Source organism: Neomonachus schauinslandi, chromosome 6 (genome assembly GCF_002201575.2).
Source record: "Neomonachus schauinslandi chromosome 6, ASM220157v2, whole genome shotgun sequence".
NCBI lineage: Eukaryota > Metazoa > Chordata > Mammalia > Carnivora > Phocidae > Neomonachus > Neomonachus schauinslandi.
Genome location: NC_058408.1, coordinates 149,529,663 through 149,553,930, shown reverse-complemented (window position 1 = coordinate 149,553,930; position 24,268 = coordinate 149,529,663). Strand labels below are relative to the sequence as shown.

General features: G+C 45.3%; 1 protein-coding gene across 1 annotated transcript in view; it reads right to left on the bottom strand.

Annotated features, from left to right (window-relative positions):
* DOCK1 (dedicator of cytokinesis 1) overlaps positions 1–24,268 on the bottom strand; it is a 428,835-nt gene that overhangs the window by 34,933 nt on the left and 369,634 nt on the right. The window contains exons 36-40 of the mRNA XM_044916230.1: positions 20,835–20,875; positions 19,309–19,399; positions 16,412–16,531; positions 1,682–1,771; positions 811–915 (exon numbers count right to left, since the gene is read on the bottom strand). Of these exons, the coding sequence (XP_044772165.1) occupies positions 811–915; positions 1,682–1,771; positions 16,412–16,531; positions 19,309–19,399; positions 20,835–20,875 (447 nt within the window). The remainder of the gene's footprint in view (positions 1–810; positions 916–1,681; positions 1,772–16,411; positions 16,532–19,308; positions 19,400–20,834; positions 20,876–24,268) is intronic.

The window sequence follows — 24,268 nt, the reverse complement described above, 5'->3', positions numbered from 1 at the left end:
TCGATCATGTGTCAAACAACACACACCTGTCTAAGGGATGGAACGTGATTCAGAATCCCCAGCAATGTGGCCATGGAAATCCACTTACAATTGCTCACAGAATTAAAAATATACACATTCATGGCAGTATTATTCACAATAACCAAAACAACCCAAACGTCCATCGAAGGACAAATGGATAAACAAAATGTGGTATAGCTGTATAACAGAATATTATTCAGCCATAAAAAGGAAGGGAATTCAGATACATGCTCCAACACAGATAAACCTTGAAGACCCTATGCCGAGGGAAATGGGCCAGACACAAAAAGACAAACACCGTGTGATTTTACTTTATGAGATACCGAGAATAGGCAAATTCCTAGAGACATAAAGTAGCATGGTGCTGCCAGGGGCTGGGAGGTGGGGTAATACAGACCTAACTGTTTAACTGGGTATGGAATTACAGTTTGGAGAGATGAAAAAGTTCTGGAGATGGATGATTGCACAACAATATTAATACCACTGAACTGTACACTTAAAACTGGTTAAGATGGTAAATTTTATGTTATCTGTATTTTACCACAATTTAAAAAAACACACGTAAATCTCCAGTTCTGTTTAGGAAAAATCAGATGGGAAGTTTATATGCAATCAAAGAAAATATTATCAGGCCTTCTTTCACACCCTAAGCTAAGCACACAGAGCTATGAAGAGCACGGATTCAGACTCTGACCCACAGATGCAAAGTTCAAATCATCCATCAGAATGGGAAGGAGCTCTCTGGCCATGGAGCAATCCTGGCTCAGATTAAACAGAATCAAAATTTACCCGAAGGAACGTGGGGAATCCTTGTCCGTAGTAGCCAACAGCAAAATAGTCAGGCTTAGGTCTTATCACTTTGACGATGTTTTCATAAAACTGAGCCTGTTTTTTCTGAAAGGAAGAAAGAAAATTTCAGGTTTGAATAGAGTATTTGAGCATCCACTCTTCCAGAATCTTCCAGTGGGCTCTTCAAGCTTTGGCAATTCCAGCTGGGTGGGAGGCGCAGTGTGGACACAGGCATACTGGTCATCTTGCCACATGGCTTTGATAGAATTTGTCACTCACTCCCAGTGTTTAGCAGGGAATCTGACCAAAAGAGCCAAATTCAGTAACCAGTAGGATTTACCCATGTTTTCGATAACCAAAGAGGTGCCATAGAAATGGTTTTTCTTATGATTAAATGGCTGGTCTTTATTATTTTAAAAACTGGTATCAATTAGATACTGGCATACATTAAAGAAGAACTTAAAAGGGCAGAATTCTGGTCTAAATTAATGGCGGGAGAAAGGTCTGGGCTACTCTCCCATCACACACCCCGCTTGTAGACGGGGTCAGTTTTAATCCAGCAGCAATTCTCAGAGACTCTTAGGCCGTCGAGAGCACTGTACACATGGGGTCAGCGGTTGTTTACATACAGAGGCTCAGAGAAATCTTAGAGTCTGGTTTCCAGAGCTCAGGTGGGAATAAAAGTGAGTAGTTGTGGGCCAGAATCAGCCCGCAAATACATGAAGACCTTCCTCCTGGACAAAATGGAGGACCATGGCCAAGGCCGCAGAAGACCTGAAGAGACTCTCCAAGTTAAAACTGAAAGGGAAAGCCCAGAAAGACAAGTGTAGATCGCCTGTGTTCATTTAACTAGAAAGAAAAGGAGACCTACCAGCAACTCACTGAGTTGTTCGTAATCAAACATCTCGTTTTCATACTGTTCGGCAAGTTCCTTACCAAGAGCAATGGCCTCCTCCCACATCTGTGAGGAAAAAGAAAGAAAAAGGAGAAACAGAAACCCAACGCTGAATGGTGCAGTCAAGGAGTGAAATAATAATACAACTGCTCATCATAAAATAATTTGGAAATACACTTGCCAAATCTGAAAACACTACAGAATAATGTTAGAAAAATACAAGTATTTTCTAGAGGCTCATGTCCTTTGGCTCATGACCAGACGTCAGTTGACTAAATGGGTCCACTACTGGCTTGCCAGTCATGTTGGCCTCTGCCCAGGGTCAGAGCAGTCTGGCCGCCAGGTCTGGCCCGCTCCGTCCTCTCTCCTGCTGCCAGGATGGTTGCTGAAGCCCATCCATCGGAGCAGCAGGGGAGCTGGTGGAAGGAACCGCCGTGCACGAAGAGGCTACAAGGAGCCTGGTTTTGCTACTTTCCCAAATCATCCCATTGAACAAACACTGGACTGTCAGAAAGAACAAGATAGATTTCAACTCTAAATTAAAGCTCGCAAGGAGTTGGTTTCTGTGTGCAAATACTGTGAGGCTATAAAGCCTGCCATCATTTTGAAAGGGGGAACTTGTTGGGGTAGTAGTTTGAAAGGGGATTTCCAATCAGGTAACTGATTTATTAGAAAGCTGATAAACTTTGGACATTATGGAATACTTTGTTGATGCATATGGTAAGACCTGAATTTCCCTTATTTTTCTTGGGGAAAAATAAAGTGGTTTACTGGAGAAGAATAGGTCACATATGGAGGAACCATCTCCTCCAGGAAGCCTTTCTGGGTGCCAACTCTCCTTGGGCTCCCATGATGACCCAGGATCCCCTGAGTTCCAACCTTCTGGTTATGTACAGAAACTGGAGTGCTTCTTTGTTATTCCTTCTCAGAGACCACAAGCCCCTTGAGGAACTGAGCGTTAATGAAAACAACTAGACCTCAGCAGAGGGCCCGCTCAAGAATGTTTATCCAAAGAATTGAAGGTTGTTGACTTCAAATCAGGAAAGCACCACACCATCCCACATACTGTCCCCAGCCAGGAACCATCCATTTCCCGACCGCCACCATTCCCACAAGATGATAGCGCTCAAGTCAGGACAAGTGATTCCAAGCTTGCTCTCTGTCCAGCAACTCCCTTGCCTTGTCAGGCGGGACTTCATTATACCCATTTTGCAGATAAGGAAGTTGGGGATTAGACAGGTCAGGAAGTTGCCCAAGGGCACAGAGAGGTGTACCTGGCCCAGCTTGATCTTTTCCCAAAGTTCTTGCTTTTGATGACTGTCTTAGTTTGGGCTGCTATAATAAAGTACCATAGATGGGGTGGCTTAAAAAGTAGACATTTATTTCTCACAGTTCTGGAGGCTGGGAAGTCCAAGATCAAGGTGCAGGCAGATTCAGTTCTTGGTGAGGGCTCTCTTCCTGACTTGTGGACCAGCACCTTCTCACTGTGTGCTCACAGGGCCTTGGGCAAGCTCTCTTTCTCTTCTTAGAAGAGCAGGAATCCCATCATGGGGGGTCAACCCTATTCATGACCCAGTATAAACGTATTTACCTCGCAAAGGCCCCATCTCCAAATACTATCACGTGATGGATCAACATATGCATTTGGTGGTTAGGGGTGGGAGGTGGGATGCAGACATTCAGCCCATAACCATGATGATGTGCTAGCACTTGCAGCTTCTCCCACCCCCTCCTACTGAGATGCGTCTGAAAGGATACTAGGCTAGTCAGGAATTCCAGGCTCCCACTGAGAACGCAAGCTGCCGGGCCCCTTCCTGGCACACCCTTATCACTGAGGACTCATCTGCTGGTTGGTCTTTGCTTCTTAGTAGAATGACCCATGGAGGGTCTTACGTATTAGTGAACAGCCCAACAGACTTAAAATACTCTTTAGAGCTACGACTTAAATAAACCATCTGCTATTTTTTTATGAGGAAAAAAGTTCTTCTGGAATAAGAGTTACACTTTAATAGTCTGCAAGACAAAATAAAAATAAGCCCAGAGTAGAGAAAGATTTCTGAGATGGGACTAGCGCCCAGGGAAGGGAGAGAGTGGCCATGATGCCCTTCCTGGGTCTGAACACCTGTTCTCCCTCCCAGAGCCGCCACAGTCTCCATCCTGCTGGAACTTTCAGAGCTGCCTTGCCTTCTCTGAATATTTTAATCTGCTGCTCGAGATCCTCCCCGGGGTCCTCTGCCGGGGCCCAAGCTCACATTTCTGGGAAGGGGAAAAACCTCTCTCACTTCCAATATTTCTTTTAAGCTCCAGGGACCAATGCCTCCTTTAGAGTATTTCCATTTCAAAGAAAACATTACTTTTACTTGTGATTCTCTGTCACAATTTTTCTTTAAGTTTTCTGTAAGCAAACACGCACTCTATTAGCTGCCTAGAGTGTCCGGGTGTCTAATTTATTACTGAGTAAAAGCTTAATCTGTTTTTATCCTAAATGACACATGAGATGCTTTAGATACATATCAAAAGTAATTGTTCTTTTTTTTCTTTTTTTTTAAAGTTAGTCTTGAATGGGCGCCTCGGTGGCTCAGTTGGTTAAGCGACTGCCTTCGGCTCAGGTCACGATCCTGGAGTCCCGGGATCGAGTCCCACATCGGGCTCCCTGCTCAGCGGGGGGTCTGCTTCTCCCTCTGACCCTCTTCCCTCTCGTGCTCTCTGTCTCTCATTCTGTCTCTCAAATAAATAAATAAAATCTTAAAAAAAATAAAAAAATAAAAAGTTAGTCTTGAATAAATATCTTATCCGACTCACCCTGAGGTGACATGGTTGTGTTTTCCATCAGATTTTCTATAAATAACACCTTCTCCCGGCTTCCCCCACCTCCCCATGGTCTTAAAGGATTCTGCATTAGGGAGATTTTCATCTACTTTTAATTGGGTAGGGCTCTAAGGAGTGTGGGCAATTCATATTTCTGATGTGAACACCCTGGAAGATATTTCAGTATCAGGGAGAAGACAGATCCAATGCGATCAAAATTTAGATTACCTCCGTGAATGAATTGCTTTAACCCGTGGGTTTGAACGTCCTGCTTTAGCTCCTGGGCTAGGCTATGAGGTTTACCACAGCCCTGAATGAAAAAGCACCAGATCCTCACACAACCTTGTTTTCTGATTAAAATCCTTAATCCATTTTATTGCGTTCTTGACATTGCTAGTTACTTGAAGCACGAAGTGCATCTGTCCCACCACCTCTTTCCATCAGATGATCTTAGCTCCTACATGCTCTTGAGAGAACCATCTTGTCTCCATCATTCTGAACTTCCCAGTTTCAGGAAGTCCCATTTCTTCAAGTTTCATGAATACAAACTTTTGTTTCTTCTTCTTCTTCTTTTTAACAAGATTTACTTATTTGAAAGAGAGAGAAAGAGTCAACAAGTGGGAGGGGTTGGGAGAGGGAGAGAGAATCTCAAACAGACCCCGTGCTCAATGCGAGGCTTGATCTCACGACCCTGAGGTCATGACTCGAGATGAAACCAAGTCGGATGCTCAACTGACTGCGCCACCCAGGCGCCCCAAACTTTTTTTTTCTTCTTCTGATGAAACTCTGTCCTTAGTTCCCAGACAGCAGTGGCTATAGAGAGCGGACCAGCTATTGATTTCCTATGAAGAACTATTCAGTTGATGATGGGCCAGTCAGATAGGACAACACTGACCTCACTGGACAAGGGAGCATGGCAGATGAGAGAGAAGACACCAGCCAGGACAACTGTCCCTTAGCAATAATTCAGGCTGGCGATGACTCACTGGGACAGGGTGGACAACTCTGCTTTAATTCACTTACTAGCTGTAAGTGACTCACTGGTGAAGACCTTTTTTTGTTTTTTAAAGATTTTATTTATTTTAACTTATTTGAGAGAGAAAGAGAGCACACGAGCAGGAGCAGAGGAAGACGGAGAAGCAGACTCCTTACTGAGCAGGGAGCCTGACGTGGGGCTTGATCCCAGGACCCCAAGACCATGACCTGAGCCGAAGGCAGATGCTTAACCGACTGAGCCACCCAGGCACCCCCAGTGAAGACGTTTTATGGGATGCCTCTACAATTCAGCTGCTTTTCCAGGCAGTTGTTGTGGGAAGACTCATATTCAACGACCTCCGAATTTCCTCTTCCACATAGGTCTTTGATGTTTGAATGGATGAGGATGCTATGGTATGGAAGAATCCAGAGCACCAGTTGAGGCCCCTCAGCACAGAGGGAAGCAAGGTGGACTAGAACTAGCTTTAGGTCTTGTCCGGTGAGCGAGTCCAGGAGCTTGTGAGTGACAGTCCCTTTCCAGTCCCTCTAGCATGAAGACGTGTATCCTGAGAAGGGCCATGGTGACTCAAGGGCTGTGGCTCAACTGAAAAAATAGAGACCCTGCAGTCATCGCCCTCTCTCTAGGCCTCTTGCTTTCCTGAGCCAAGCCCCATCCTTGGTACTCCTGGTGTTTTCAACTGGCGTCGGCTGATCAGATCAAAGGATCCACATTTTTCCAAAGACATTTTTCGGAGAGAGAGTCAGGCCCCACCTTCCCAGCCCAGCAGGTGCACTGTCTCTGTGGTCTGCAGCTCAGAGCCGCCCAATCGGGCAGTAAGAATGCCGTCCTCTCCTCGAGGGTGCACGAGACAGAGCCAGCACCCGAGAAAGCTGGTCAGACGGGGCAAGAAACCAGGGGGACCTGGGACTTGGGCCAGGCTCAGGGAGCCTTTATGACAAGGTTCTCAAACCAAATCAACAATAAACCCTGCCCCTCTGGTGCAGTCAAGTACTCAAGGAATCACTGCCCATGTAAGTCATGTTCATGAACGTGGCTTGTTTTTTCCTCCACAGAAACTCTTTACCTGTCAGAACAGGACCTTATTTGCTCAGCTTTTAACGCCCTGAAAGGAAAAGTGAGGAAGGAAACATATCTTCAAACATAGAGGTTTTGCCTGTTTTCCTCAGGCCAGGACATCTGTAGTTCTGCAAGACTTTGAAAAGCCTAAATCAGGCTGCAAAGAAGGGATATTGCTTCATTCTACAGGTAGTCATTGGGCACTTATGATGGGAACGGGCTCTAGAGAACAGGGGGAGAGGGACAGAAGTGAGTACAGATCGCTCTTTGAGGAACAGTGTAGAAAGGAGGAGACTGACAGTTGCTGGAGAGGAGTCAGAACAAGAGAGACTTCTTTTAAAGATGGGAGAGAAACAAGGTCATGGTTGTAGGCGAATGTGTATTAGTCTATACAGAGCAAAACACGGACACTGGAGGGGCGGGGCAGACGGGCAACGGGCACAGGGTAGGTGCATGGAGAGCCCATCCCTCTGACAGGACAGAAGCAAAATATACAGGGACAGATATTGACCAGTGGATCCAAGGGTATGCCAGGGACGCAGGGAGGGCAAAGTGACATCACATAGCTTTGGTAATGCTAGCCGGAGAATCAACTACTTTGAAAAGAGAATTAACATGTGACAGGAACAGAGCCTCATCACTCGGAACAGCTTTAACTGCCTCGCAGGAAATCAAACCTCACCGGACTTAGCAGAAGCATCTCTTCCAACTTTGCAGCCACGTGAGGACACTGACCCTCGCTCTGCCTCAGGCGACTGGGTTGTGCAGGGCACCCTGGCTCCTCCTGGCATTTGCTCTTCTGACACTGACCCATTTAAGAGGCACCGTGTGATCAGCTGACTTCAAGTCTCTGGAGACATCACCTCCCTTTCCTGATCCCTGCTGCCGGCCACCTTGCCCAGGGCCTCCACATCCCAGGCCTGGACAACTGCTCTGGCCTCCCCACGGGTCTCCAGCCCCTCCACCCCACCAGCAACACCACCTTCCTCTGCTGGGAAAGAGGAAAATTAAGTCATTGTTGCCTCTTCTCATGAAATCTCAATGGCTCCTTACTCAATGGAGTAAATCCAGTCTTCAGGAGACATACAAGGCCAAGTGCAAACTGGCTCTCAAGTCCTCTACATCAGTGTGTCTCAGGATCGCTCACCCCACACCCCGTAGACACATTCCTTGGCATCCCCAGAAAAGCAAGATGGCCCCAGGAGCCCTCCCCCTTACCTGTGCTAATCCCACTCCTTACAATTCCTGCTTCTCCCAGCCATCACCAGGCAAACTTTATCTCATTCCTCAGGAGCCAATCTAAATGTCACCTCCTCCATGAAGCCTTTCCTTTCTCCCTAAAAGAAGTAATCACTCCCAAACTTGTTAGACAGGTAGACCCAGCACCCACCAGCATGACAGATCAGAGGAAGGTTTTGTTATTTATCTGCTTGCACACAAACCCTGGGGTGGACTGCCCGACCTGGAGGCAGGCCTCCGTCATTCATGGGTGCCCTCGGCACTAGTATGCTTGGTCGTGGAAACACCTGTCAGGGACCCTGCAGAGAGTGGGGAGTAGTGTCGTTACAGACTCTAGGCATTGATTTTGCTCATGCTCTGATAAAAAAATGATTCTCTCTTTATAGGAGCAAATCAATATCAACATGTTGGCAGGTCAGATTCTTCCTAACTGAACAGATTCTGGCAAATATCTGGATGTTCAAACATCTGGAAATGCTGAGAATAATCCAGGAAGAGGGTGTCTTTCTGCCTGCCCTGCAGTTCCTCGGAATAACCACCGCGCTTTAAAAGGGAAACTCATCGAACGAGAAAACTTCACCCCAAATCCTTAGAGAAGAAATCGAACCATTTCACCAAATGCAGAAACTGACTCTCCAAGTCCCTATTTTTAGTTCACAGGAAGATGCACGATGCCTCATTTTTGACTTGGGTGCAAGGCAAAGTGTGAACTTTGTCAAGGCGAGGTTATTTTAAGGGAAAAGGAAACCGAGCTCCAGTTGGGAACAGTCACGGAGCCTCACACAGCACGCGGGCCAGCACTCATGCTGTCCCTCTCTAGGCGCCGCCAGGCTGCTTCCTGGTTTCAGAGGTGGCTTAACGCCACTTAATACCTACACCCTCACTCCTCCGACTCCATTTTCCCGATAGCAGGCCTTCTATTTTTGACTCATCCTCCATAGAGAAGCCTGGTAATTTTCAGTGAAGCACTTGGATTAAGGGCTTTATTGAAAATTACTAGGCCTCAACCAAACACAATGAGAAAGACAATGCAGAGCATGTTCAGGAAAGAACGCCCGCCTGCCAGGATGAAACCCGACAGAAGGCTTTCAGGGGGACGCTCAAACGGGTGGTAAAAACAGAACGGAAAAGGAGCTAGGAGTGGTTATTAGCCCAGGAAGGAAGAACTGTAAAAGAATGAAAGGGGAAACAGATGGAAATGACGTTTTATGGAGAGAAAGAAAAAGATGAAAAGCCCAAGAGCTTGGCTGAAAGACATTCAAAACTTTTTAAAATGATAGAAAGGCAAAAATAGAAAAATGACTTCGTGTGGAAGAAACACAGAAAGATAACAGGACATAATTCAAAAGCCGGAGTGTCGGGTATAAAGCAGCACAAAATCCATTCAGCGTTGCAGCATTCAGAGCACAAAGGCAGAGAAACTTTTAATACACTCTGACCCCGGTCCCTCATCCTCCGCTGTCCCCGCGGCCTCTGGGATGCCTTCCACGGGCCCGCCAAGGTCTCTGGGGCAGTAATCCCCCTGCCTTGGATTCTCTAAGTCCCTGCGTCCCCTAGGAAGATGAATAAATTTAAAACAGTGAAATGAGCTCTAGAATGTGAAAAGTTTCCACACATTAAGGACATAATGAAGATTTCCTTAATTACACAAGGATACAGCCACATGGTGACAGCCTGCATCGATGAAGCTTTAAGTGCGTCATACTTTTGCCAGACTGAGGCCCTGTTTAGTTTCCATTTTAGAATTTCGTGATCCCCAGCCTTCAAATTCAACTGAGCCGTTAGGTCCCCTTACCCGGATATATGTTTTTAAATCAGAACTGTAATGTTTTCCCCTTAAAATGAAATAAATGCAAGATCAAACCAAATTCTTGTGATTTAAATGATCCTGTGCTGGAGGATCATGCACAGATCATGGGGTTGGGGATGGAACCTGGGTCAGCTGTAAATCGGAGACCGTGGCCCATACCAGATGCCCCCCAGTGTGGCGGTCCTGCCCACTCACTGATGAGCTCCTGCAACCATCCTGACTGAGGACTGTCATCTCGAAAAGATGCACAGAATCAAGGAAGGAAAAGCCGGCCCAGGTGTTGCAAGACTGTCTTTGTCTGATCTATAGGCTCTGCAAGGAACGTGGTACTGAAGTAGAGTTTAGCGTCAGACTCGGGGAAGGAGCCTGGGGAACCCCCACCTCCCCTCCCCAAACCCCACACACTGCAGAAGTGAGGGCAGAGACCTGCCCCTTTAGACCTCTTAGGGACTCAGAGTCTGGGCCAGGAAGCAAGACCACAGAGAGGAGACAAACATGCCTAACAGAAGGTACTTTGTGGCATGTCTGAGTGATGGTGCCCTTTCCAAGTGTTTTACTCAAGCGCTGGCCAGAAGGTGCTCCACTGAATAGAAGATGAACCCGAATGGCAGTCTGATGGCGGGGGAGGCTGTGGCTGCATCGGGATGGGACTGTGTGGGGACTCCCTGCACTTTCCATTCTATTTTGTTGTAAACCTGAAACTGCTCTCAAACATAAAGTTTACTAAAAACGTTCTCTGACCGAGGTCCAGTTTCTATGCAGCACTAGTTCTCCTGAGAGGGACACAGAAGCTCAAGTAGCTTCAGCCCAAGCAGGGCCTGGTGACCGGGGTGGTCCCTGGACCAGCTCCCTTGTCATTACGGGGAGCTGCTTAGAAATACAGAGCCTCGGGGCCCCACCCAAACCTGCTGAATCACAATCTGCATTTTACCAGGATCCCCCCCGGGGGGTCTTAGGGGGGCCTGAAAAGGGTGAGATATTCGAAGTAGGGAGATACAGAATACACATAAATAGTTCTAAGGCCAGAGCAAAGAGTGCCTAGGATGACATCTTCCTGGATGGTGGGGGCAGGGAGGCTCCAAGGTAGAGAGAGCGTGGGAATGTGACAGCAGGCGACAAAGGGACCTTCCACACCCAGGGAAGACCCAGGTGGTTGGGCATCAAAGAGCATGTTCTCAAAAAAGGCAAGATGTTGTGGGTAGAGAGAGGGTTGATGGGCAGGGTGGAGCCCTACAACCCTAGGAAGGTGAGCTGAGGGTCCTCACCTGCCAGGTGAGAGGCCTGGATCTATCTATGGAGGAAGTGGGGGGACCCCAGAGCTCTGGGCATCTTTGAAGTGATTCAAGCCATGACAGATACTGTGGCCACTTTGTGAGAACAGAGAGTGGTCGGGAAGACGGAGCTCCCGAGGAAGAGGACACTGGATCAGCTGGCCCTAGCAGCAGCTTTTCTGTCCAAAGACCCGAATTGTTCAGCAGTGCCTCAGGTAGGATCCCGGCCAAGCCAGCGCAGATACGAGCTCAGCTGTCAGGAACTCTCATTCCTGAAGGCACTTAGATACACAAATCACAATGAGGGAACATGACTCATCCTTAAGAGCTTGGGAAACCGATAATGAGATTATAATTGACTTTGGTCAAAGCACGAAAGAAAACAACATACCTGAGGAGCATAATGCTACATTTTAATAATAAAATAAGTACCAGAAAGCTGCATCTTGCTCCAACAAAGCTATGTTGCTTTTTCTTGGTTTCTTACACTGTATCTTCATTCATAACTCCCTCTGTTTCTGCCTCTTCCCTAACATTTGCCCTGTGTGTTTTCCCCTCCGAGAATCCTCTGCCATAAAAGAGCCCCTAACTCACCCATCCCTCCAAATTCCCTAATGTGAATAACTACCACACTCCCGACAGTTTTCTTCCAAATTTTAGGAATGACATTGGGTCACAAGAAAAAAAATACCTAACGTTGATGCTTGTTATCATGCTTTCCCTTGTCGTTCTGACATAAATTCTATTATTTCCTGGCTTTGGTCCCATGTTCTAATTCTCCCAGATATTACTTAGTTTTTCAAATATTCACTCAGCATGAGTGCCAACAGGCATGTAAGCAGTCCTAGCCGCCTGAGATGGCCTCGGAGGCTGAACGGTAAAGCCTCTATTCACACCAGCATGTGGACAGATGTGCCAGTAGGACCAGGGTCTGGATGCTCAAGAACAAAGTCTTTGGCTCAGATCAGCACCGTCCAGTAGAAACATAATGCAAGGCATGTATGTCATCTTAAATTACCAGTAGCCACATTTTTAAAAAGTGGAATTAGTTTCAGTAAAATTTAGTAGTATCTGCAGTATTATCATTTCTGCATGTAATCAGCAACACAAAAATTAGTGAGATACTTGACATTTGCATTAGTCACTCTGGTGGCTGTAACAAAGTACCACGGACTGGATCCCCTCAATTCATGTGTTCCCTCATAGTTCTGGAGGCTGGAAGTCCAAGATCAAGTCACCGGCTGGATGGTTTCTTTGGAGCCTCTGTCCTTGGCTTGCAGATGGACCTCTTCTCACTCCACCCTCACGCGGTCCTTACTGTTGTGTCTGTGTCCTAATGTCTTCTTAGAAGTACACTAGTCTGATTGGATCAGGGCCCATCCCAGTGACCTCACTTTACCTTAATCACCTCTTTAAAGGACGAAACACAGTCACATCCTGAGGTCCTAGAGATTAGGACTTGAACATGTGAGTTTCTGGCAGAAACAACTCAGCCCTCAACAACATTCTTTACACTAAGTCTTAAAAATCCCGTGTGTATTATATGCTGACAGCCCATCCTGGTTTGGACCGGCCACACTTCAGGTGCCAATGACCACATAGTCCTTGTGACTCCAGGATCAGAATGCTTAGGTTACAGTCCCACCCACTGCCTGAGCGCTGGCTTCCCCAGTGCACCTGCTCAGGGGTCCCCCGGCATTAACTGAGGCCCTTCTCAAGTTCCCATGGCCTAGAACACTTGCTACCCATCACCCAGGAGCCACTGTGAGGTAGGTTCCCCCAAGGTGATTGCAATCTGGGAACGGAGTATGGAAATGTGTACGTTGAGGCCCTCTCAAAGTCAAATTTGGTAATCTGCAGCAATGAGCATAGCCATTTGTCTTATTCCATTGTATTCCAAAAAGGCACAGAGGACATTCTTTCTCAAATACTGCACAGACCCCACCTGGCAGGGACACCCATGTCTCAGTCTTATTTCCTAAATGAAAATGATCACCTCTGGCACAAAGTGCCCAACTCTGATACCTTCTGCTGTGACCTCCCACCTCCCTCACTCCCTGGCTGGGTAGGTTTCCAGCGTCCTAGCCACAGGGAACAGGAGCCCATTTTCTCCTGCTACACATACCATGCCCAGCCCCCATGGGAGAAGGAAATGGGGATCAAGGCCCAACACCAAGTTCTGTGAGCTATCTCTATTTTCACATGTCCAGTTGTGGGAAGCTGTACTAGAGCTGGGGGATTTGTGTGAATATCATCTTTTCTAGAACATAGACCTACTTAGGTAATTTCCATGTGTCTTGAGAGCCCTCCGTTAGAAGCCCGACTCACATGTCTACTTAAATGCCCTCAGAGAGGGAGACGCTGCCCGTCTGCCTCCCCTTCTGGGCACTTCTACCCCCTGGGGCCCACTGTGGCCCCGTGACTTGCTTTAGCCACTGGCATGAGCAGAAATGCATGGGTCATTTCTGGACAGTGCGTGCAAGGGCCAGGCTGGTGACTCACTGTCCCTTCGTGGCTGCATTCCTTTGTGGCGGAACCCATGCCCATCTGGGCTCTGGGACAGCAGGACGGACTGGTGGCACGAGTGAAAAATACCTCCGGGTGGCCCAGAGCCACTGAGACTTCGGGAGGCTGAAACTCCAGCATATTCCTGCCCATCGGGACTGATGGAGGTGATGAGCAATACTTGCTTCTGTTCTCTTCTTCCCAGGAAATGTCATGCTTGTTGATGTCAGAATGAGTTTTTGTGCATCGAAGCTAATCACCCGGGTACTTCAGATCTCATCTGATGAATTTTCTCCCTCACCTGTGCTCATTCTCAAAGTGAGCTTTCGACGGATGAGGGGACTTTGGTTCTTTGAACATTCTTGTGGAAAAGTGACAAATCCTCAGGAAAGGCTTTTCACTCTGTTTTGCCAAGACAAGTCTAACAGCTACTGTGGAGACAAGCCTCCTAAACTGTGATTAACAAGTACACTCTTCCGGGCTCCAGGTTAGCCAGCTGGTCACTTTACCATAACCACCTCTGTGTCTCCTCCAGAAAATGGGAACACATGAGAATGGTCCCTCTGCTTCTCTGTCTCTAATACTTTGTCACTTGAGCTTTTTCAAAACCAGGATTTCTCAACCTTGGCAATACTGACATTCTGGGCTGGAGAATTCTTTGTTGTGTGTCCGTACGTCGTTCTAGGATGTTCAGCAGCATCCCTGACCTTCACCCACTAGATGCCAGGGCTGTCCATGCCCCCCAGTCATGCCAACCTCAAATGTCTCCTGAGGGTCCTGGCTGAGAACCCCTCTATTCTAAACTGAACACATTCCTTACCCCCCGGTCCCATACGAGGCTACGTTTGCTAAGAATGAAAAGGACTCTCTTTGACTTATGATTTATTGAAGGCCACTGTCCTGTTATAGATGAACATTTCCAACTATCAGAAGTCACTCTCCAATGCTAAGTATTCATTCACTCTTCTGCTCATTTCTCCGTTCCTCCAACAAATGCCCACCAGGTTACATGCCAGGCATCATTTTGAGAATCAGACACTCGGTGGGAAGAAAACGTGTGGCTACTACGTTCATGGCGCTGAGAGACTATTGAGAGACCTGCTGAGGACCTACACATGCAAACCTATCGCTGCAAACTGTAGAGTGCTGTAGAGGAGGAGAGGACACCACGGGCGTCAGAGGAGAGGTGACATTCAAGCTAAGATGGGAAGAAACCAGCCAAGGGCAGGAGCAGCAGAAGCCTGCTGGGCAGAGGCAGGAAGGGCTGATGCATGTGAGGACCCCACATTTGGGCGACATGGCCGGAGTGCAGGGTGTGAGGGAGGGAACGAGGGTGACATGGTGGGAGAAGTCTCAGGGACCGATGCTGTCGGAGGACACACTGCCACCGTGAAAGCCCAGAATGGCCACAGGAGCAAAGGCACACGTTCCTTCGGCCCCAATGACATCTGGCCCTCCCCAGCTCCCCTCCTGCTCTGCCCACCCCATAGCCCAGAACACAGCAAGCCAGGAAGTCATCAGGGCAAGGAATGGCTGAATCAGCCCCATTTCCTCTAGCACTTTGCTGAGAAATAGGGTTCCCCTGGCTAAACTAATAAAATTCTAGGAATTGGCCTTAATTGTGAAAGTGTCTCATTGCTATGAAGAAATACGTTCTGTTCCCCTACAGGACCAGGTGTAATCTGTAGAACATTTCCAAGTGGCCTCTGGGCAATCTCCATGCTATTCTGAATAGTTTGATTCTTTGTCCCTGTGACAAGGACAGTAGGGGATGAATAAAACACACATTATCTTTTCAATAGGGTTTGATCTGTACTGACAGCCACAAAAAGAGGTGGCCATCATCCTTTCCCGCTGTAAGTGTTGTTTTGGGTAGAATTGTGTGTATGTGCGTCCCACCCCCCCAAACCCCCCAAAATCCCTGGTTTCTGTGAATATGACCTTATTTGGAAATAGGGTCTTTGGATGTGATCAGTGAAGAGGAGGGCATACCGGATTGGGTGGTAAATCCAATGACCGGTGGGCTTGGGAGAGGGAAATCTGGACACGGAGACACACACAGGGTGGGTGCCATGTGCTGTCAAAGGTGGAGCCATGGGACGCCGAGGGTGGCCAGCAACCCCAGGAACTAAGAGCAAGGCATGGAACAGATTCTCCCTTTCGTCATTCTGACACAGAGAGCACGGCTCTGCCGACATGTTCGCGTCCGGCTTAGAGCCTCTAGGATGGGGAGAGAACCCATTTCTGTCATTTAAGGCCACTCGGTTGGTAGTGTTTTATTACAGAAGCCCTAGGAGACTCACACGGTACCTCCACGGATTCTCTGGTCACCTTCCTCTGAGTGAGAAAGAAAAAGCAGGTAACCAAGATGAGTTATGAATCCTGATGAAGTCACAGAAGGAGGTCCGAAGTCCCTTTGGTGGCAGATTTTCAAAACTTCCAAAGCTCAAAGTAGCTCCTTTTTTTTCCCCCCCGAATAGTTACAGTTTATGTGAATCACACAAACTACACTGATGAGATCTATTACTGGCTGATTAAAATGATGGCAGGTTTCCTTCCCTTGGAGTCAATGGAATAAATAATTTGTGGGAGCCAATTAATCTAGAATCTGCCAAAATGGAGCACAACTGGTCTTACCACAGGACTCATTTCTCAGGGGTCATAGAAAAATGCCAACTGTCAAAGGAATCCATTCGTTCTAAGTGCTCAGAAGTGCCTCCAAATCAGGGTCCCGGACATGGTTCTCTCCAGCAAGGACTAGTAAAATACTTGTGCTTTTTAGTCTTTACTTTCAGAGCACGTATAAAGGGAAGAACTGCAGGGGTTTTTTTGGAAGGATTTCTACTTAGAAGTGCCAATGGGTGGACCATGCATAAAACCTTCCAATACACAATCTGTTAACAAATGTCTGGTTCTACAAACATTGTGTGTTACAAAATGTGTGCTATAGGAAGGTACGCATAAAGAGGAAAACACAGGAAAAAAAAAAACATGACTTTTTTTTTTTTTTTTTTTTTTACCTTGCCTTTGTCGAAGTAGTGGATGATTTCCTGGTAGAGCTGTTCCTTCAGCTGGCCCTGTGTTGTCGCCTGGTACCCATCGCGCTGGGTGAGGTGGGCCGCGCACACATCCTCCGACCACTGAGACAAAAGCCAAGCATGAGACATGTCAGGTGAGGGTGTGTCCGGGGTCACCAGTGGCCCACCCCTGGTCAGAAGGCACCAGAGTGAGCCCCGCATGCTCTGCATGCATGCTTGCCAAGGTCCCAGGGACACTCGGGGCTGCTGGGGCCTGGACATGAGAGTAGAACCTCTGTGCAGAACCCCCACAAGGAAAGAAAGACTAGAGGGAGGCAAAGCTGGGCCTGGATTCATACAGAAGAGAAACCCAGCAGGTTCTGGAAAGCACAGAACCGTCACCTTGCTGATAACGTCTTGTAACTCCCAAGGTGAATTATGAGCCAGGCGATTTGGGGCTGTCTCAAGTGAGGCATCCCGGGGTGCTGGCCTCTGTCCTGAGATGCTCAACGTTTTACTCAATAGCGAAGAAGATACACGGATCTCACATATCAGTCACACCTTTAAGCTTTGCCTTAAAATTAGACTTGCGTATCCTGACTATAACCAGTTGTTATGAAATGATTAATTATGGAGTTCTCACGGCATAGCTAGATTTCTACCTTCACGGGGGATGAATGTAAACTTTTAGGTGATTCTGGCATGTAACTACAATAAAATAAATAAGAAAGTTCCGATCTCGAATAACTTCCTTGCAGTTTAAAATCACTTAGGAAAACATTGAATAAGGGAGTAAAAGTCCCTCTACACCTTCCAATTAAACACTCACATGATTTCACTTGATTACTAGGGCTCAAGGCTAACGGTTTTATCGCTCTTGTTTTTGACAAAATAACCAAAAAAGATTATATTTAAAAATTTTTAGTTAATGGACAAGAATATATTTGTCACGTTGAAGAACAATTTTCATAACAATACAAATAATGCCTTTTGTAAGTTGATTAACCAGCATGAGTTCACGCTGAATGCAGTATCAAAACATATTTAGGGAAAATTGTGAAACGTCACGGTGTAAAATATATGGAGAGAAATTACAGAGCATTTGCCACTTAACTAGAAAATCCAGAGTCCCAGTGGAAAAGATAATGCATCCAGGCCTACAGTTTGGGATGTGAAACGCCCTTGTATGGTCCGTGACGAACCCATCTGTGCTCAATAAATGTTTGTGTACTATGAGGGAGGGTAAGTGAGCACTTTGTCAACCCCATTTCAATTTCCCTGGTGAAAATAAATACCTTCGTATTGGCGAGAACGCCTTATTACTGAAATTTGGGTTTCTAGCAAATGAAGACCGTTAGAATTCCTAGTGATACGGCTGGTGTCAGGTGTACCAACGGAAATCTCTATCATCCTAAATCACATTCCTTGGGAGAGCTTTACTGGTGTGAAGCCAAAGGGGGTCTATTGATGACTACTGATGAGGCTCCCAGATGGAGCCTCCTCCTGTTTTCTTTGTAACGGACAAAGATAAACGTCCACACTCCAGTGTCTCTATACCACACTCCTGTGTAGATTTGTAGCATCAAGAGATGCTGGAGATTTTGGGGTTGGGCCAAAGGCTGGAAGATTCTTGCTGGAGTTTCACTCCAAACACAGTGTCCTCCTTAATGCTTGTCATCACCCACAGACATTGCTTAACGCCCATTTTAATGTAATCTTTTCGGGTTTTTGGTGCTCAAGGGGCTAGCCTGATTTTGAAAACAGGACTCCTTGAATGAATGGTCTTTATGTTGGGTCACTCAACTAAATTCTAATTCTCCTAACTGTTGGTATTTATCCAGTTTATAATTTTTCAATTTTTTATAAGGATGTAATGGGAAAGATGATCTATGATTAGCTAAGGTTTTAAAACGTAAAACTAGAGGTTGTGTAGCATCTCCTTCATCCATCCACTCATTCATCCATCTGCCACTTAGCTACCTACCTATACATTTGGATCCATCTATTTACCCATCCACTCATCCATCCATTCATCCATCTACCCATCTATCCACCTACCTACCCATACTTCCATCCTTCCTTCCATACATCTATCCATCCACACATCTATCCAGCTAGCCATCCACACTTCCATCCATCCATTCATCCAACCATCCATCTATCTATCCATCCATCCACACACCCACCTCCATTCTTCAATCCATCCAACCATCCAACCACCCAAACATCCATCCATCCATCCCCCCCAATTACTTACTGAGGGTCTACTCTGTATGATTAACTGGGCTAGAACTGGATATGAGGGAAGAACATTAATGTATTACTGCAAACAAACAAACAAGCCAATGTCAAAAGATATATGCATAACAAAAGAATCACTGGAGCTGAAAGTTGTCATGCCAGACCCGTGCTCAGGAGCAACACTCCAGGAGAATCAGGTAGGAGATCTCACCTGAACTGATGGACTAATACAAGATCTCAATGTGAACTCTTTGCTAAGATAATCAGGGATATGTTTCATCCTATCTCTTAGCTATCTACCTCAGAAATTCCTTCTTATTGATGACATTCTCCTCTACTACTGAGTCTTGCTGGCATGAATAAGGATCTGTAGAATCTCTAACTCATGGCTAGACAACAGCTCAATGATGGGTGTTTATGATGCTTAATGATGATCTGCTAGGACATCTTGTTAAATCTGCATTCAGTAGGGCAAAGTCTGTCATCAAAGTACCTTCTAAATGTCTTCGTTTATGTCACTGCATTTAGTCAAAATCAGTAAGATCTTAAATTATAGGTTTATTAAAATTTATCATGGAAAAATAAAATTTTAAATCATCTTAGAATTTATAACAACAGAATCATGAAGGTATGTAGTAATTTCTATTAATTTCTATTACCTTCAGAAGCTTTGCGTGGAGAAGCAAGGTGTAGGCCGCCTCCGTGTAGTTGTCACACTCTCTGTGCAGGTCACACAGCTTGTACAGGTACCTGAGACAATGAAACACAGCGATATTCTTTTTTTTTTTTTTTTAAAGATTTTATTTATTTATTTGACAGAGAGAGAGACAGCGAGAGCAGGAACACAAGCAGGGGGAATGGGAGAGGGAGAAGCAGGCTTCCCGCTGAGCAGGGAGCCCGATGCGGGACTCGATCCCAGGACCCTGGGATCATGACCTGAGCCGAAGGCAGACGCTTAACGACTGAGCCACCCAGGCGCCCAACACAGCGATATTCTTAAGATGTCAATAAATCATTTGTGTTGAGGACTGCAAGATCTGAAATCTACCTTCAACAGTAAATTGTATCTATACTTTCTCTTCATAATGTTCACAATTCCCAATGCCTCGAATGCTTCCAGTGCAGAAAGCACTAAGGAAAACCAACAAGAGTAATATACAATAATATTTTGTAAAAAAATTTTAAGTCCTCCCTTTTCAGGTTGAAAATGAAGACAGCCCAAGAATGCAGAATTGTACTTCAAGGGTCTCTCACTCCTTTTCATCTTTTCCAGAGTTTTCTTCTTATATTTGAAATGAGATCATCAAGTTTGCTTGTGATTTCTCACATTTCTATTGAATCCAAATGCACACACCCTCAAAAATCCATAAAAATACAAATCCATAAAAATAAAGAGCTCCAATGATCACGGTGAATGTGATCAAAAGAATTTCTCTGCCATAAAGATATAAACGTTGCTTTTTAATATACAGTAAACTACATTTTGGATAAAAGAATCTGGTTGCTTTTGCAAAAGTTTATTAAGTTTATGTGATATATTTTTATAAAGGAGAAACAAAAAAAATTCTTAGAAATCAAGTTAGAAAATCATGCTTGATGTAAACACTAAGCCACATTAAACACTAAGCCACATGGACATACCCTTATTCTATTCTGCTAAGTTATAATCTTGCTAAATACTGACAGTGGCCCCTAGAAGTGACCAAGAGAGGGGTCCATCACACCCCACCCCTCTAGAAAAAAAGGCAAATGAAGGAGAAAAATCCAGCAGATAATATAAAACATCAGAATATAGTGTCAAAGGAAGAATAAACTGAAAAATTATACTGTTGTCTATTTCTGATAAAATTAAAACTGATTTCTCATTTGATCATATGGTTTACTGCAAAACATGAAAATTATGCTATTGTCTCTTTTCCAAAGCGCCACATGAGTCAGTCAAAAGATACAAAAACCCTGTGAAATAATAATTTATGGCTTTACTCTAAGCTGGCTAAATATGACCCCTGAAATGTCTGTGTTGGCATCTGCACAAGGAGTCAGAATACACCCAACTGAACTTCTAGGATTCACGATTCCTACAAGATAAACCCCTGTTGCCATAAAACAGTTGTTAGCATGCACTTGACAAACAGCAATTATCATAAAAGCGCAGAGGGCATGGACAAGCGGGATGCCTACATACCTTATATACATTTCTTCTCTTTCAATTTCTTTGTAGAAATTCTGAAAAATAAACCACAACACTGTTTTAAGAAACCTGTTTTACAAAAGGTGTCACATGAGCACTAAACACTCACAGTTCTTCCACTGGTGTCCAGCACAGCCAAAGGGACCCAGCTCTTTGGTTTAGAACCATAAATTCACATAAAGTACAAAGATGTCTTACACTGGTCTTCGCCTTTTTTGGGGGGCGGGGGGCGCGACGCTAATGATTCCATTCCTACACTGTGAGGACTAAAACCTACTTTTGTCATTTGAAAGTCACCAGTCTTTAGCTAAATGAAGGTATTACCCCAAAGATATGATGCCTTAGCCATTCTTACCATTGTAAAGTCATTAGAAGATGAAAAAAACATGAAAGATCCCAAATTTGGGAATAAACATCAACATGATTTAAAACATGCTGGGCCCAGCCTTGGCTAGAGCAGCAAGAAGGCAATGTGGGATTCTAGACCTGAGGTGTCCAATACAGTAGCCATAGCCACATGTATGCAAATGTAAATGTAATTAAAATTAAATAAAGTTAGGGCCACCTGGTTGGCTCAGTCAGTTAAGCATCCAACTCTTGACTTGGGCTCAGGTCATGATCTCAGGGTCGTGGGATCCAGCCCTGTGTCGCGCTCCCTGCTCGGCAGGGAGTCTGTTTGAGATTCTCTGATTCTCTCTCTCCCTCTCCCTCTGCCCCTCCCCACTGCTCTCCTCTCTCTCTCTCTCTCAAATAAATAAATAAGTCTTTAAAAAAATTAAATAAAGTTAAACATTCGCTTCCCCTGGGAAGCCATCTGGCCCTGGACTCTTGTTTGTTGGGAGATTTTTTATTACTGCTTCAATTTCTTTGCTGGTTATGGGTCTGTTTAGATTTTCTATTTCTTCCTGTTTCAGTCTTGGGAGTTTATACATTTCTAGGAATTTATCCATTTTTTCCAGATTGCCTAATTTGTTGGCATACGATTGCTCATAGTATTCTCTTAAAATTGTTTGTATTTCTGCAGTATTGGTTATGATCTCTCCTCTTTCATTCATGATTTTATTTATTTGGGTCCTTTCTCTTTTCTTTTTTTCTTTTTTTTTTTTAAAGATTTTTTATTTATTTATTTGACAGAGAGAGAGAGAACACAAGCAGGCAGAGGGAGAGGGAGAAGCAGGCTCCCCACAGAGCAGGGAGCCCGATGCGGGACTCGATCCCAGAACCCGGGGATCACGACCTGAGCCGAAGGCAGCCGCTCAACCAACTGAGCCACCCAGGCGCCCTCTCTTTTCTTTTTGATAAGTTTGGCTAGGGGTTTATCGATCTTGTTAATTCTTTCAAAGAACCAGTTCCCAGTTTTGTTGAACTGTTCTACTGTTTTGTTTTGTTTTTTAATTTCTACATCATTGATTTCTGCTCTAATTTTTATTATTTCCCTTCTTCTACTGGACTTAGGCTTTATTTGCTGTTCTTTTTCCAGCTCCTTTAGGTGTAGGGTTAGGTTATGTATTTGAGACTTTTCTTGCTTCTTGAGGAAGGCCTGTATTGCTATATACTTCCCTCTTAGGGCCGCCTTTGCTGCATCCCAAATGTTTTGGACCGTCGTGTAATTCATTTTACATTCATTCATCTTAATGTGCTTCCATGCTCCCTCTGTTACACTTGCCATACCCTGAGTGCTCAGTAGCCACGTGGGGCTAGTGTTACTGTACCAAACTGTGCAGACAGAGAACATTTCCATCATCACAGAAATTTCTATTGGACAGTGCTGTTCCAGACAGACTGACCTTGCAAACCACAGTAAACCATGGAACTGGTTGCCACTTGAAAGCACCTTCTGTACTTCAACACTCTCTGACGAAGAAAGATTAATTAGCAGGTTATAAGCAATGGGCTCTTTCTACATACTGTAAAATATCTTCCGGGTGAACATGAAAATTCCTATAAAAATTGTATTTCTTGGGGTGCCCAGGTGGCTCAGTTAAGCGTCTGCCTTGGGCTCAGGTCATGATCTCAGGGTCCTGGGATCAAGCCCCACATTGGGCTCCCTGCTCAGCGGGGAGTCTGCTTCTCCCTCTCTCTCTGCTGTGCTCTCTCTCTCTCAAATAAATAAATAAAATCTTTTTTTTTAAAAAGAAAAAAATTGTATTTCTTAATGTAAACATCTCTATAAACACTTTAAAATCTTTACCATACGCAGGGCCCCAAAAAGGTGCAGAACACTCACCTAACCAGGCCAAAGGTATGGCAGGAACCACCACAGCCACTTTCTTTTTTTCTTTTTTTTTTTTAAAGATTTTATTTATTTATTTGAGACAGAGAGAATGAGAGAGAGAGAGCACATGAGAGGGGGGAGGGTCAGAGGGAGAAGCAGGCTCCCTGCCGAGCAGGGAGCCCGATGTGGGACTCGATCCCGGGACTCCGGGATCATGACCTGAGCCGAAGGCAGTCGCTTAACCAACTGAGCCACCCAGGCGCCCCACCACAGCCACTTTCGGTGTGAAATTTAGCACCTGGGTACAACGTGAGGACTCTAGGATTAGGGCCTAAGATCATTATAAAGGACTCCAATTATCCCCTAAGATGGAAAAAGCTGTTTAATTTCATGAGCAAAAAAAGATACTGCTTCTGAAATCGATCTCTCTGAAAAGAAGTGATAAACAAATATAGAAAGTAAGAGGGGGCACCTTTAGAAAAATGCTCCAAGATTTTCATATTTTGCTGCATCTGAGATTTTAATCTCCTCTGGTTCATATGCTATGGTTCAGTAATGAGGATATTTTCAGCCGACAACTCAGAGGGACGTAACAAAGAGAATCCGCATCAAAGGGAGAGGATGAGCCCTTCACTTCCAGCTCTAACTCACCAGTATTTACAGGCTACGATTTTATACCATCCTATTTTGCACTGGTATTTTTAATCTTTCCCCAAGCTTTTGATCATTCTCCTTTATAATTTCGCAATGAGGATATCATGCGACCTTTATTCCTCTCTCATGGATATGGAAATGTCTTCTATTTCCTGCCTGTGCTTAGTTCTGTTCCCTTCCTAGGACTTCAAAACACCTCTACAACTGAAGGACGCTCATCTCAAACCCCAGTTTCTATATAAAACTGTGGGTTTCTTACATAAAAGTTCACATTGCTCTTGGCGCTCCACTTGTGGGCTCTGCAGGCAGCACCCCTCCCCCTCCCCATCATCGCCCCTTCTGAAGTCCCTTCTGCACCAGTGTGGAGTCTGTGCCAGGCTGAAGCTCTGCGGATCTCTGCAACCCTTTCTGGACTAGACCCCCATGCTAATACACCACAAAGCACCAATCTTCCAGAACTTACACATTTGCCTTATACTCCAGATCTGTATTCCTTCACGATGACAACAAGTACTGAGATTTTTAGAATTCTCGTGAGAACCATCTTAATTAGCCTTGT